General features: G+C 40.1%; 2 protein-coding genes across 2 annotated transcripts in view; both read right to left on the reverse strand.

Moving 5' to 3' along the window:
• LOC137498995 (uncharacterized) overlaps positions 1–16870 on the reverse strand; it is a 160876-nt gene that overhangs the window by 75782 nt on the left and 68224 nt on the right. The gene's annotated exons all lie outside the window — the stretch shown is intronic.
• On the reverse strand, positions 588–3323 carry brk (brinker). Its single transcript, XM_067144110.2, has one exon. The coding sequence runs from the start codon at positions 3268–3270 to the stop codon at positions 1963–1965; it is 1308 nt and encodes a 435-aa protein (XP_067000211.2). The 5' UTR covers positions 3271–3323; the 3' UTR covers positions 588–1962.

The following is a 16870-nucleotide window of genomic DNA, read 5'->3' on the forward strand; positions in this document are numbered from 1 at the left end:
TATAAAAGCAAGTGCATGTAAGTGGTAACACGAAAACTATAAAATTGTAGTGATGGACAGCTGCCAATTGGTTGAAGTTCCCAATAGTCTTGTAGTGGATTGGTCATTGCAGCCATGAGTTAAAAGGGACAGATGCCTTTGCTGGTGAGATGTAGTTTTTACAGTGCACTATATATTCTGGTATGGGATAGAATAAATTTGTTACTTTCATTAACCTGTCTCAGTCTAATCCTTGGCTTCGAAAGTATGAAAGTGACAGAGGTATGTGCGATGCTAGTAGTACCATTCCTTATGTAGTCAGCCCCTGATATGAATGGTGCAAAAATATCGCTCATAGGATCGGTTGGTACATGCATTTCAGTGGGTTTGGCAGATTGATATGTAATAGCAACTTCTGGCTTGGTGGGGAAAGCAATGGGAAACTACCCCACTCATTTTCCTAGTACACCTTTTCGGTGCACCTACCTAGACTATCTATGACAGCTGTTGGTGGAGCTGTAGAGGATCAAACCAGCCTTCGGGCTGAATACCCAACATACATACAAGGAGGGGGGGCAACTCACTTTCAGAACATTAATATACGGTAATGTACACGTGTACAGAAATTATTTCCATTTCTCCATAACACTCATAAAATCTACTGTTCGTTAATTTTAACATTATAAATTTGTTTGGCATCAATAGCAATGCGAATAAAATAAGGATGCTTAACATTCCCAAAATAAGATAACAATGTTACAGATCAAACGCACCGAGACACGTACGGTATTTCAATTTTGGTAGGTAATTGTGATTGAGGAAACACTGAGTGAAATTAATTTAGACCACGACTTCCAAAAGAGAGCAAGATCTATCCATAGTACACACACAAGTGCAGGATTATAAAACTATTCTACTGGGCACTTCCATTCCTAATCAATTATTGGTGGGGTCCTACACTGAACAGAGTGTCAAATATCTCATCCAGGATTAAGTACAAAAACTAGCTCTGCAGTCAGCTAGATTTTAATATTCTACATCCCTGCTTTTACCTATACGAAGGTAATTAGTTTCAGCTATAGCACAGAATGGAAATTATAGAGATCTATCCAGTCAGATCAACGTATACCACTTGCCAAATCATTCTGACATTAAACATTCATAAATCTCAAGATATATATTTAAAACAATTGACCACTGAAAATAAGTTATGCAACACACACACACACACACACACACAAAACAGTAGGATTCATTACCCTAGAAGAATGTTGGAGAGCTGATATTATGGGAGCGAAGAAGGAGAGGATTACTGAACAAACCACAAGAGTTCTTAAAACACACTAAAATATATGGAAGAAAGACCACATGCCTGATCTTACAATAACATTCATAAAAAATGCTTTAAACCAACATTAATTTCTCAGTATTCCAACCAACCAATAACCATGTATTTTTTATAAATTAGAAAGACCAATAAACCTATATAAAATTGCTTTTATAACTTTAACATCACAATACAAGGTATTTACTTCTTTCAGTCAAGAGGTCGGGAAAGTTATCAGTCGTTTATGGACGGTAATCGTCAAGGTACAAGAAGTTTTACCTCTACCATGAGGAAGTTAATGCTGTCTTTCCACAGCACTATTCCACGATATAAATTCGCTCAATGTATGATCAGACAGTGTGGTAAATCCATACAGGCTATGGAGAGAATAATCTGAGATGAAGAATTCTGAAAAGATGTTAACTACGTACACTATTCACATAATGTTTACAACAAGGTTACGTAATTAAGTTTCGATTAATTAAATCGAAAAAATATATTAATTTCAAAAGACTTTTAGAATTAGGGCCACGGCCATTAAAAACTAGGATAACTTATATTATAATAAGATGTGAACGAGTCTTACTATTTATACATTTTAAGAGAAGCATAAGACCAGCTTCTTGATTTGCACGTTATTAATATAAAGAACACATTTACCTGAACATGTTAAAGGCACGAAAGCTACCAAAATCTTGGCATAGTTCAGGTTCTCTTGTGAACCACTTAGGTGGTTGCAAATGATGCATATAATGATGTCGGCAGTGAAGACCGCTGTAGAGATCGTACGAAGGTGCAGGTAGCACCAAGGGGACCATATGAGGATGATAGGAGGGTGGAACAATTTGAGGTTCGTAAGTAATTCGGGTGTCGATTGAACTAGTTACCTCGGGTCTCTCTTCACTCTTTCCCTTCACAAGACACAGGGCAGTCTCTTGAACGTCGCTGTACAAAACGTCCCTTGCTGCATTCACACTCGATGACACATCATAGTTTTCATTCATTATTTCCCCCCTGCTCTGTAAAACTGTTTGATCAACGGCCCTCCTTTTACTGTACACCGTGTCAATCGTTTCTACCTCGAGTCTTCTCTTTTTACCGGAAAGGTCCCAACACTGATCACTGTCCCTAATACCTGAATCGTCGCTCTCTACATGATGTGCTGTAGGAACATTCTCTTCTGCTTTTTTATTCTCATCCAAGTCCATCCATCTACCAAGCCTTTGTCTATAAAGGCCGCCCCTAAATGCTGCTTCACCTCGCAACTCAGCCTCCTGCCCAAGCCATTTTTGAACCTGACGCCGATTAATGCCAAATTTCCTTGCGGTAGCTCGCTGATTTCCGTGACACATCCTGTCCGCGTGAAATGCATCCAGTACTTCTAATTTAAACTGCAGCGAAAAAGATCGCCTCTTGCTAAGGGCGGCGCACGTGAAGTCCAAAGCTTCGTCAGTATTATGCACTTCCATGTTGTCTTCATACACTTGTTCTTCCTTAAGGTGCAGGTCTTCGTGATCGGCAACTTCCAGCTTGACCAGCAGCTCCGTATCCGTATGCTCATTGCATGAGCTGGGCTGCTCCCCGCCCCGCTGGCACGCCGCCTGCCGACTTTCCCCACTGTCGTCGCGCTGTCTGGCAGCATCGGCACTGAGGTTCAAGGCCGTCGGCTCGCTAGCAGGACTAACTTCTACTGAGGTGCGCAAGGAAGCTTCCACTTGAAGCCATTTTTGGATCTGACGCCTGTGAATCCCATATTTCCTTGCTGTGGCACGCTGGTTACCCTTGCAATCTTCATCTTTTCTGTACGAATCTAACACTTGAAGTTTAAACTGGGGTGCGAAAATCCGCCTTGAACCCATCACCTTTCCATCACTGCACCGAACGGATTTCACAGATGCCTTCTTATCGCTACACTCCTTTCCTTGTGTTTGTTCCTTAACTTCCCTTCCGAGCCCTTGGGCCATAATAAAAAGGGAAATATCTACGACGCAGTCATACAATACGTGCGACCGGCTGCGGTGATTTCAACACTCGACTAACGAGCTCTCCCCTTCTCACGGGTAGCCTCAAGCACTTCCCCCCACGTTCCTCATTCTTGGCTGGATACATCAGGCGACCCCTCCCCCTCCCGCATCCCAAAAACCAAACTGTTGACTGTGCGGAGCGGGAAACACGAGATAACCGGGCGCCATCTTGTCTGCCAGTCGCTATGAGAATAATAACCAGCCAGACCCCGCCATAGAGAGAGCTGATAATTCCACTTACGCTATAAAAGTATATAGATATTAAGAATGGATTTAAAACTAAGTATTTAACCTATGTAACTATAGGAAATTGATGCTTGAAACAAATTTAAAAGCAAAGAAAGAGCCGCCGCGTTGATTTGTTTGAACGCTGATATTCTCATACTACTCAGAAGAATGAGTGACGTGTTTTCTGTAGTTGGAGAGGGGGACAGTAGGGGAAGAAACAAGTTTTAGACGCACTGTTGTCATGTTTGAAATGGTAAAAAAATAGATATTCAATCAAGGAAACAAAGGAATTGCCAGTACTACTTCTGTTTAACTAAATCATCTTTACGATTAGGGTTCACAACGAATGATCTCTTGGCTAGTGGTATTACGCCTGAAAGTTGTTAGTTGGTGAAGTCATCGCTGCCTGACAACAGCTGGCCAGACATGTGGCAATGTCTCGAACCGACCAGGCCAGACAGGGTGACGCCAAGCTCTAGGCGCGGAACAAGACTGAGGCCATAGCCCTTTTTTGATCACATAAAGCAAACGCACTGAATAAAGGCTTCAATGTCTAATACGCTCTCAACATTGTCAATTATAAGAAACGAAAATAATGATACGATACTTCAATATATACAGTATATAACTTTAAAAAAATAGGTCACTAATCCATGGCGTTAATTATAGATTTTTATATCTCTGAAATAAGTCGAAACTCAAGTATCTACAAAAATAGGGACTTTCAGCATTTAAAAAAATATTCCCTACCTGATTTTATAGCATGGGACATCGGTCCGTTCTGCGCTGCTGTTATTCATATTTAGGGGCTTGGTTATCAGTAGAATGCACTCGTGAATGTTTAAACTGCCAAATAATTTGCAATAAATGGGGTATTGGTGATGACCCAGTACTTGACATAATATTATATCCCGACATGTGCTTAGACTGAGTGTAAAACCCAAACTCAGAATAGCTTTGGACAGCGTCGGGATTAGACACACTGTTCTACGAACAAAGTAGCATCCAGTCATATCATGCAGATAACATTGAGATAGATTTACTCAATTTACATTATGTTGTATGATGACTTATTTCTACGATTTGCAACGTAGAACTACAAGAATGGTTTTGTAGAATAGTGTATATTATTATTATTATTATTATTATTATTATTATTATTAGTAGTAGTAGTAGTAGTAGTAGTAATAGTAGTTAGTGGGACGTAAAGCACATAGCATTATTATTATTATTATTATTATTATTATTATTATTATTATTATTATTAACGCATTTGTTTTTTCTATAAATACCGAGCACTTTCCAGGTTTATGTATATGTTAATGGAAGCTGTGAAGCTTAGACTTACGAAATGCCTACGTGACGGATTGAATCACAGATAAGAAATGAGAAGATAAAACAGTTCAGTCTGGGAGGACAGATCTCAGTTATCGTAGGTCAGAAAGCTACCGCTAGCAAGGATGATAATGCATACACTGAAAGTGGAATTTCAACCTATCGCAATGAAATGGTTGTATTCGCCAGGTTCAATTATGCACTCACAATTTACGTGGGATCGGCATGTCTAGTCCTGTGACTGTATATTTTTCTTTCTACCACTGGTTTTTTTTACACGCTTTTTTCTGTAAGGCGGATTCAACAGATCTTCTCCCAAGTCGCTTTTCGCCTTTCTCTTCCCCTGTTCGGATCCATCATATCCAATTATTATTATTATTATTATTATTATTATTATTATTATTATTATTATTATTATTATTATTATTATTATTCACGGACCGATAAACTCAATGTTTGGGCCCTTATTTCAGAGTCGCCGTCGGTTCCCAAGATAGCGGGTTCGATCCCGGCTGAGGTTCATGGAGGGTACTTGCATGCTTACAACTAGGATTTCGGCACGTGAAAGAATTCGTATTGGACGACATTCACACATCCAATTTTTGTTAACTATTTGTTCCAACCAGAACAAAATATGTGCATAATATCGACTACAACATCTATCTCGCATAGTTCATCAATAAGGATGAAAACAGAAATCACATTTTAAAAATTTCAAAGTTCTACCACAATTTTGGGTAGTTTTTTACAATTCGCTTTACGTCGGCCCGACACAGGTCTTATGGCGACGACGGGATAGGAAAGGGCTAAGAGTGGGAAGGAACCGGCCGTGGTCTTTTAAGGTACATCCCCAGCATTTGCCAGGTGTGAAAAGGGAAACCACGGAAAATCATCTTCAGGGCTGCCGACAGTGGGGCCCGAACCCACTATCTCCCGAATGCAAGCTGAAAGCTGCACACCTCTAACCGCAAGGCCAACTTGCTCGGTTTAGGTAATTTTCAAGGAAATTATTCCTTTATGAACTATAATTATTTTTTTGAAAGTCAACACTAGTATGTACTTATAATAAAGACTTACAAGTGCATATAAAAATGTACAGTATTTTGCCCTATTAAAAGGGACTCTCAAATGAAAATATTTCCCTCAGAGCCATACTACTTGTACTTTAGAGAAAAATATGTTTTTCTGTATGTCTTCCCTGGAGTTTTTAGACAATTAAGGAAGTGTACCAAGTTTTGATTGCTTTAGCTCTTATGGTTCCTGAGTAAAGTGTATCTAAAGATTTTAAAGTGTCACTTTCTGCAACGTTATGTTAGTTCATAGCTGAGGGTAGAGGTAGTGGTACCAGAATATTTAAATAGCCATTTTTTTTTTTACAGGAATATACCCACATTATGTATTTTAAGATTCAAGCAAGCTAATTCCATTCAAATAAGCGAAACGCAAATGTGAATTTTGTATTAGTTTTCACGTCCACTTAACCAAAGCAACACAGCAGCCATCCGCGTCAACCAATGTCCAGAAACTTCGGGGTAGAAGGTGGTACAAGACAGGGGTGCATTCTCTCACCCACCTACTTCAATATCTCCACTGAGCACATAATAATAACTGTGCTCGAGGACTTCAAAGGAGGTATTTCTATCGGGGTTAGGAAGATGAGCAACCTGAGGTACGCAAACGACACGCTGATTCTGGCAGCTGGTGCACAGAAGTTACAGCTGATATTGACTAGCATAGAATATGGCCTGCAAATCAACAGAAGAAAAACAAAGGAATGCTTGTCGACAGACACAGCCAGCCAACCCAGTGCGAGGAAGATAGCTGGTTTCGAAGTTGCCCAGAAATTTGTCTAGTTGGGCTTCAAAATTTCTAATACAGAAGGCCGTTCCGATGAAATCAAGAGAAGAATGACCACGGTCAGGGCAGCCACCACAAATCTGAGAAGGATAGGGAAGGACCGTGCAGTTATACAGAACCCAAAACTGCAACTAAGTAGATCACTCCCTCAAATTTCCCTTTGCCACCTATGCAGCAGAGACGTACTATTTCATATACAAGAACATGTGTATTTTGAAGGAGTGGAGGTATTTTCCCCCCACCAGATTAAAGAAAATAAATAAATAATTCTGTAAAGAAAATAAATAAACTGAAAACTGCAATTTTTAACCCATAAAGATATAACCCGCACCCCCATGCACAATTAACATTATTGTTGTTAATGTAATAATAATAATAATAATAATAATAATAATAATAATAATAATAATTTTACGCCCTACAAACTACTTCAGCAGTTTTCGGGGAGGCCGAGGTCCCGGAGGAATTACTTTACGTGTCTGAAAATCTACCGACACGAAGCTGGCGTAACTGAGCCTCTTCAAATACCACGGGATTGGTGAGATCGAATTCCTAACTTGGGCTCAGAAGGCAGCGCTCTATCAGCTGAGCCATTCGGGCCGGCCTATTATTATTATTATTACTGTTATTATTATTATTATTATTATTATTATTATTATTATTATTATTATTATTATTATTATTATTATTATATTGTCTTTTATTATTTCTTTCTGCAGTAAAACTTCGGTGGTTACACACAAGAAAGCAGGATTTATAAATTTCCTAACGAAATGATAGCAGTTCAATAAAACTGCCTTCTGTAGTTTCTGAATGATGTATGGTAGATTCAGTTCGTATAGGGCTGTCTGTAGCTGGTACGACTCCAGTTACGGAGATCACAATTAATTGCAATGACAGTAACTGTTTGATTTCCGCTGCCAGTGCCAGGTCCATATATTTGCTGGATATTTCTTGGACCTTATTCTTCATGTTATGACATTTTGGTACAGCAATGTCTATGATTCAAGTGATATCATGCAGTGTATCTGTGACTAAGTGGTCAGGTTGGTTTTTTTTTTTTTTTGCTAGTTGCTTTACGTCGCACCGACACAGATAGGTCTTATGGCGACGATGGGATAAGAAAGGCCTAGGAGTGGGAAGGAAGCGGCCGTGGCCTTAATTAAGGTACAGCCCCAGCATTTGCCTGGTGTGAAAATGGGAAACCACGGAAAACCATCTTCAGGGCTGCCGACAGTGGGGTTCGAACCTACTATCTCCCGAATACTGGTTACTGGCCGCACTTACGCGACTGCAGCTATCGAGCTCGGTGGTCAGGTTTGTTAGCATTTACTGTCCTATTAGAGGAATTCCAATCTATTTTATAACTTTCCTGTTCAGTTATAGCCTGTGGTTGCAGACTGTAATATTGCTCTCAATCTGCAGCTAGCACACTGCTTGCGCAGTTCTTGGTAGGTTATCTTAGCTACGTTGTCATGTCTTCCTACGTAGTCCATCTGTGCTAGTATTGGGCATGCTTTCAATATACAGTAATATCAATGGCTTCAATTTTGCTTTGACACTTCCGACAATTATCAGCTGATTTTTGGTGGTTAATGATGTACTTTCTAAATTGTGTGTGTTGATTATTATTATTATTATTATTATTATTATTATTATTATTATTATTATTATTATGGCGTACGGCTTTTAGCGCCGGGAGTGTCCGAAGACAAGTTCGGCTCACCAGATGCAGGTTTATTGAGTTGACTCCCGTAGGCGACTTGCGCGTCGTGATGAGGATGAAATGATTATGAAGACGTCACATACACCCATCCCCCGTGCCAGCGAAATTAACCAATGATGGTTAAAATTCCCGACCCTACCGAGAATCGAGCCCGAGACCCCTGCGACCAAAGGCCAGCACGCTAACCATTTAGCCATGGAGCCGGATGTCTTGGCGCTAAAGTCTGAACGATAAACAAGAGAGGATGTCTTCGAAATCCTCAAGATCAACTTCCGGTTAAGTAAACGCAATAGTTTATATGGCCAAAGGAATAATAATAATAATAATAATAATAATAATAATAATAATAATAATAATAATAATAATAATAATAATAATAATAATAATAATAATAATAAGAAGAAGAAGAAGAAGAAGAATGACGTGTGACCTCCGAAGAGACCTGGTGCAGGTCTTTCTTGTTGACGCCGTATAGGCCACCTGCGCGTCTATAAGGATGATGAATTCTAATGATGAAGACGGCACACACCCCCAGCCCCCGAGCCATCGGAATTAACCGACCCGGCCGGGAATCGAACCCGGGACCCGCTGGACCAACGGCCAGAATGGTAACCATTTAGCATGGATCCAGACAAAGAAATAAGTAATAAAAGGCAATGACCTTCTGTAGGAACTCCGAGAACAGACTACCGAACTCACTCGCCGATCTATCGTATTTTAACCACACGTTCGATTGTTGTGCAATTACAACATAACATGTATTTTATCTTGTGCTTTGCATTTCGAAGAAGTATTAGTCACTTTTCAACCTAAATTTATGATAATTATACGAGTATAATAGTACAGGTTCGCTACAATTGCTCTTAGTCCCAAAATCTACCGGGCGAGTTGGCCGTATGGTTAGGGGCTTGCATCCGGGAGATAGTGGGTTCGAACCCCACTGTCGGCAGCCCTGAACATGGTTTTCTGTGGTTTCCCATTTTCACACCAGGCGAATGCTGGGGCTGTACTTTAATTAAGGCCACGTCCGCTTCCTTCCAACTCCTAGGCCTTTCCTATCCCATCGTCGCCGTAAGGCCTATCTGTGTCGGTGCGACGTAAAGCCACTAACAAAAAAAGTCCCCAAAACTGACGTTGTTATAGGAACACTTTAGCGAACTCAAATAAAATACGCCAGTGTATTAACGTTCTTAATAACAAATTAGTTGCCATATGTCAATGGTGGTGGTGGTGATTACTGTTTCACAGAAACGTATTTCATTTTAAATACGCGGCGAATATGAGAAAAACTGACTCTATATGATATTTTTACTTTTATATTACTTTAAATTGCCCATATAATTTAGAGAGCTCTTGGTAAAAAACAATGTAGGCTAACGTACTAATACGCAAAGGCTTAAAAAGTTTTACTTCGCAACGACACCGATAGGTTTTATGGAGACGATGAGATAGGAAAGGGCTAGAAATAGGAGGGAAGGTCCGTGGCCTTAATTAAGGTGTGAAAATGGGAAACCACGGAGGGCCGGGGGCCATCTTCAAGGCTGCCGACAGTAGAGTTCGAAACCACTATCTTCTGAATGCATGATCACAGATGCGCGACCCTAACCACACTGCCAACTCGCTCGGTACTAAATAATTTAAGCGGACCTGTATTCCACTACTAAAGCTTTGCTTTTCGTACTTACATAAATATCTACCGGTATTATATTGTTCCATTATACAGCTTCATAGGTATTGTAGCTAACATATGATTTTTGTTAACCGGTTAAAATTACACTAAACACGGAAGACAGAATAGATGGATACTCTCAAGTTCATCAATCACCAGCTTGGAAATAAAGTACAAATTCTTAATTTTACAACACAGAAAATAAATAAATAAATAAATAAATAAATAAATAAATAAATAAATAAATAAATAAATAAATAAATAAATAAACTTTCTTTAGCATATCTCAACTTTTTTCTCTCTTTTTTTTTAAAAAAAAATTTGCTTTACGTTGTCGCACCGACACAGATACGTTTTATGGCTACTATGGGATATGACAGGGCTCGGAGTGCGGAAAGAAGCGACCGTGGCCTTAATTAAGGTACAGCCCTAGCATTTTCCTTGAGTGAAAATGGGGAACCACGGAAAACCATCTTCAGAACTGCTGACACCGGAGTTCGAACCTACTATGGCTAGTACGAGTTATCCACAGATTCGTTGATCTTGATTTTTTTATAGCTATTCACGAGCAGCTCTACTGATCACATTCTTAGGACTTCCCATTATTCATCTACTGTGTGGTCTCAAGTAAGTCCTTGTGCAACACATTCGTGTTGAAACTTTTCCTCACTTTCTATTTCTTCAATTTAGCTACATTCCAAGTCTTTTGATTTCCTTTCTTCAATTTCATGACCACCAAGTCCTGCTCCTGGGGAGGTCTTAACAATTTAACACCTGGTTTCTGAATCTCTTCCTTACCATTACGAAACCTATTTCACATTGTTGACCATGAACACAACAGTCCTTTGAACCATCTCTCCTTTTTCTCAGTCCATAGCCTACCATTTCCTTGATCTACCACTCTAGCCAGTTCCCTATTACGACTACAATGTCAACTCTTTTTACGTGCTGTATTACGTCTTCTATATATTTGTGATATCTCGCGGTTTCTTCATTATTTACTGAACTGGTTGACACACCGTCGTGCCAAAAGTCATGTGATACCAGTACCTAAAGATATCAGTCGGTGGCGCCACCGTACCATACCGTGACGTCTTGGAAGTGTCTAGACCAGCTTCAGATATCTGACATCTCGAGAGCGAGTGAGCGAGTGCTGGTCAAGGGAAGACAACGTGAATTATCAGCTTTCGGACGAGGCATGGCATTGGGGTCCAGACGGACGGGACATTCCACTGCCGAAGTTGTGCGGATATTTAACATTCCCCAATCGACGGTGTCACCTGAGTATCGGGAATACCTCATGGAAGGCATAACAACCCACCTTAGATAGCACAGTGGCCGACAACGTATGCTTAAGGATCGCCATCTTTGGCATCTAGCTAGAATTGTCCGTGGTGACAGATAAGTCACAATGGGCTCAAACTACATCCAAATTCAATGCAGGAGGTACCGTACCAGACGCATATCCAACAGGTCAGTGCAGTGTGCTTTAGCTTCCAATGGGATATAGGAATGCTCTTGTTAATACCAAGCCACCGGACACAGTACTCGTTGGCTGAATGGTCAGCGTACTGGCCTTCGATCCAGAGAGTCCCGGGTTCGATTCCCGGCCGAGTCGGGGATTTTAACCTTCAATGGTTAATTCCAGTGACTCAGGGGCCGGGTATTTGTGCTGTCCCCAACATCCCTGTAACCGACACGTAACACTATCCTCCACCACAATAACACGTAGTTACCTACACATGGTAGATGCCGCCCACCCTCATCGAAAGGTCTGCCTTACAAGGGCTGCACCCGGCTAGAAATAGCCTCACGAAATTATTATTATTACCGGGCACAGTGGCTAACCTGGACATGACGTTGCTAATTGGACACTGGAAGTCTAGCGACATGTGGCACAGATCAGTGAATCACGCTTCCAGTTGTTTCGAGATTGAACGTGATGGATAGGTCCAATCGCATTCAACATCCTGCACCTACAGACAGCAAGGAGCAGTGACGTCATGGGACATTACTACACAGGTGTTTCGTCCACCTGTGGAATCAAAGCCACGAATTGCTACATTTCACTACGCTAGAAGGGGTCCTACACGATACTAGATACTATGCCGTGTCTTTTGACATGTCACTGCAGATCCGTACTATTGTGGTGTCCTTTGGATTGGTATCTATCTTGACAATAACAATCCTTTCGCTATGTTGGTCATAATATCTTACCGCCGCCATATTTTTTATTACAAACAACTGAGAACACTAGCAGATCACTCGCAGTGAAGAAATAAAAGCTAAGTTAGGGAAATAAGCTCGATGGCTGATTCTGTGTGTAAGAATCAGCTTCGCTGGCGAATCATGTGAGGCGAATTGAGGTGGATAGGCATTCGGCTATTTAGGGTAAAAGAAACAGAGGAAGACTTAAGAGTAGAAAAATTAACAAAAATTTTAATTATTTCAAGGTAAGAAGTGTAGGGGTAAAAGAGGTAATAGTATTATTTGTAAATAGAGTCCTTCAGAGACGTTTGGTTCATTTACACGGGCACGTGGACTGAACGCTGAAATGTGTGGCGGCTTCTGGTGAAAATGGCCAACAAAACGAACGGATTGTTAATGGAAATTCCCATCCATCTTTCCTGTTTCTTTCGCTATATTCCCTCCTAATAATTAGTATAGCGAGTATTAGTACTATTTTAATTGCATTGTCGTTGTATGTTTGTCTGTTGCTTGTACTGACCATAATGAATTAATTCATTCATTCAATAATGAGGGCTCTCTCCGCAGTTATCCGTCACTGGGAGTGAAGAGTTTCCTTTTATTTTCATGCGTGCATGAATTATATTTATTTATTTATTCATTCATTCATTCTGAATGAGACAGTCTCCGTAACTGCTGGTGCTCCGTAGCTATAAGCCGAGTGCATTTCATTCATCGGCGTATTCAATTCCTTAATTATGGTACAGGCCCAGCATTTGCCTGGTGTGAAAATGGGAAACCACAGAAAACCATCTTCAGGGCTACCCACATCGGGGTTCGAACCTACTACCTCCCGGATGCAAGCCCACAGCCGCGCGCCCGTAACCGCACTGCCGACTAGCCCGGTGCTCTTTCTCATAGAACCCCCAAAACTCCTTAATCCTTTTGATAAAAATGACTATCTAATATATCCGTCTGATTAATTCATCTGCCTGGGGACTGAGTATTTGGATTTGTCTAAACACACATCTTCATTCGCTCACAACACACCACACTGTCAAGACATCAAAGAAACACATGAAAATAGAATACATCCCTCAACACACGGTTGGCGTCAGGATTGGCATGCGGCTGTGAAACTGGGTCGAACTTACATCAGACTAGCAATCTGCCAAGATGTCGGCAAAGGGGCAGGGAAAGAAGGAAACTGTTATTAAAATGTTAACATTTCTGTAGAGCCTAACTAGAAACCCTGCCCCTCACCTAAATAGAAGCCCCACTCTTCCTGCCAACGCTCCTCATTTATATGTACAAACTGCATCTAACATAATATATCTATCCATTTCCCTTCTCAAATTCTCTAATCTAGCACAACGCTTTTAGACATCTAACATTACAATGTTAAAGGACTCCTGAAGGACAAAGTTCCGATAGCGCGTGTTGTGTTCGATTCTGGGAAGGGAAAAAAAAAGATCTTACAGGGTGACATTAAAATTGTGATGAAAGATCATATGTAGTTCTCTGTGTTGCCTTATTAGAGATGATTTGATGAATATGATAAGAAAGACGGGATTTTTTTTTTTCCCAAAATGCTCTTGTAAGTGTACAGAATTTTAACGGGAGTATAGATCTGTACGGCAGAGGAGCACAGCTTCCAAATCGCAGTCAAATTCAAAGGACACGTGTTGAGCGAAGTAGGAAATGCGGCGGTTCGGCGGCTTTGCTATTGTCCGTAGTTTTAAAAGCAGGTAACAGCTTACAAGGGTTTTATTACAGTAGGCGCTCGGTCCTCTGATCTTCTCAAATAATCTTTTAAGAACGTTCCATTCATTACCTTCTAACGGAAGGGGTTATTCAAAATATCATAACGTGTATTACTGCTGAAATCAGAAAATTCGGTAGTTGTATGTATATCCACATATAACAAATCACTCTCAACATTCTGCTGTGTTTGAAATTGTGTGTGGTGTGATTATTGTTTTAAGAGGAAGTACAGCTGGGCAACCATTGTCTATTATGTTTGAAAACGAAGTATCAAGGGCAGCTTCTTACAGTCACTACAGGATCTGTAAAATGTTTAACTCTGCTCTGATGACGATAATAATAATAATAATAATAATAATAATAATAATAATAATAATAATAATAATAATAATAATAATAATAATAATAATAATAATAATAATAATAATCCCCCTAGCACTACAGCCCTTGAAGGGCCTTGGCCTACCAAGCGACCGCTGCCCAGCCCGAAGGCCTGCAGATTACGAGGTGTCGTGTAGTCAACACGACGAATCCTCTCGGCCGTTATTCTTGGCTTTCTAGACCAGGGCAGCTATCTCACCGTCAGATAGCTCCTCAATTCTAATCACGTAGGCTGAGTGGACCTCGAACCAGCCCTCAGGTTCAGGTAAAAATCCCTGACCTGGCCGGGAATCAAACCCGGGGCCTCCGGGTAAGAGGCAAGTACCCTACCCCTACACCACGGGGCCGGCTAATAATAATAATAATAATAATAATAATAATAATAATAATAATAATAATAATAATAATAATAATAATAATAATAATAATAATAATCTGGACCAACAACTAGGGGAATACCAAGCAGGGTTTAGGAAAGGCCGCTCCTGTATCGAACAAATATTCAACCTGAAGTCAATACTCCGCCACAGAATGTTGAGTGGTAAGAAAATTGTGGTGTCGTTTATAGACTTCAAAAAAGCCTTCGATTCGGTGGACAGAGAGACTTTGGATAAGATCATTAGGGAATTTGGAGTCAAAACCAAACTGGCAAATATAATCAAAGAGACCCTAACAGGCACAACCTCAAAGGTAAAATTCTTCGGGCATCTCTCACAATCATTTGAAATCAGGACAGGTGTTAGGCAAGGGGATCCCCACTCCTATTCAACTGTGTCCTAGAAAAGATAGTGAGAATATGGAACTCAGAACTTGAACATCAAGGGATAATCCCGATCTGTCTAGGGAGAAAATCAGGTGGGATTAAAGTCAACTGCTTGGCTTTTGCTGACGACTTTGCTATACTATCAGAAAGTCCAGAGGTCGCAACCATCCAGATTAACCTCTTGGAAAGAATCGCCAGCCAAACAGGACTGAGGATCTCAGCAGAAAAGACCAAATTCATGACGAACATCAAAGATGGACCAACATTCTTGGAAACAGAGATAGGACGGATAGAAAGGGTCAAGAAGTTCAAGTACCTTGGTGAGACGATACAGGAGAATGGACTAGAAAAAGCTGCAGTGGAAGATCGGATCTCAAAAATGGAGAGAGCATATGGCTTGATAAAAAACATCTACAATAAGAAGTGCTTATCTTGGAATTCCAAATTAAAACATTACAACACCGTGGTCAAAACAGAATGCCTGTATGCCAGTGAATGCCTGTCCATGAACTACAAGCTGGAGAAGCTAGAGGTCCTGGAAAGAAGAATCCTCAGAAAAATTATGGGAGCTGTCCAAACTGAAAGCGGATGGAAACTTCGGAGTAACAGAGAAGTTTACCAGAAGGCGGAAAGAATCTCAGAGACCATGAAGAAAAGGAGGCTGGCGTTTCTTGGACATCTATACAGAATGAACGCAAACAGACTTACCAAACAGATATTTGATTACTTCTGGAGAAAAAAGACCACTACAGCATGGATTAAAGAAACGAAGAAGGATATGGAAAGGTTAAGCATCTTGGAAGACCAGCTGTTAGAAAGGAATACGTTTAGGAACACACTGAAGAATTTGGAAGGTGTTCAAGCCGCAGGAAGAACTAGGAAGACCGGAAGAGCCTGGACAGATGAACAACGGAAGCAGGCCAGCGAACGCATGAAGGAGTATTGGACACAGAGAAAACTCCACACGAAGAGAAAGAAATGAAGTTGTAGCGTGATCCTTAGTGGTCCATTCGCTTGTAATAATAATAATAATAATAATAATAATAATAATAATAATAATAATAATAATAATAATAATAATAATAATAACATGTTTCTCTGGATCTCCATTGACTCCTTTCAGAAATTTGTATTCCTACTCAATGATATTACCTGAGCAATCTATATATATAAAATAAGAGTTTTGTCTGTAGATTGCTCAGATTTTTTTTTAAAAAAAAGATGGTATTTCTGTATCGGTCGTGTCCATAGTAACAAGGAAATGCACTTTTTAATTTTCCGTAATTTCTGTCTGTCTGTCTGTCTGTCTGTCTGTCTGTCTGTCTGTCTGTATGTATGTATGAATGTATGTATGTATGTATGTATGTATGTATGTACGTACGTACACGCATCACGAGAAAACAACTGAAAATAATTTAATAAAAATCGGTATACAAAGTCCGAGAATAATTCGTTACAATCTAGGTCGTGATCCTTAGTGGTCCATTCGCTTGTAATAATAATAATAATAATAATAATAATAATAATAATAATAATAATAATAATAATAATAACATGTTTCTCTGGATCTCCATTGACTCCTTTCAGAAATTTGTATTCCTACTCAGTGATATTACCTGAACAATCTATA

The sequence above is a fragment of the Anabrus simplex genome, chromosome 3 (genome assembly GCF_040414725.1).
Source record: "Anabrus simplex isolate iqAnaSimp1 chromosome 3, ASM4041472v1, whole genome shotgun sequence".
Lineage (NCBI taxonomy): Eukaryota > Metazoa > Arthropoda > Insecta > Orthoptera > Tettigoniidae > Anabrus > Anabrus simplex.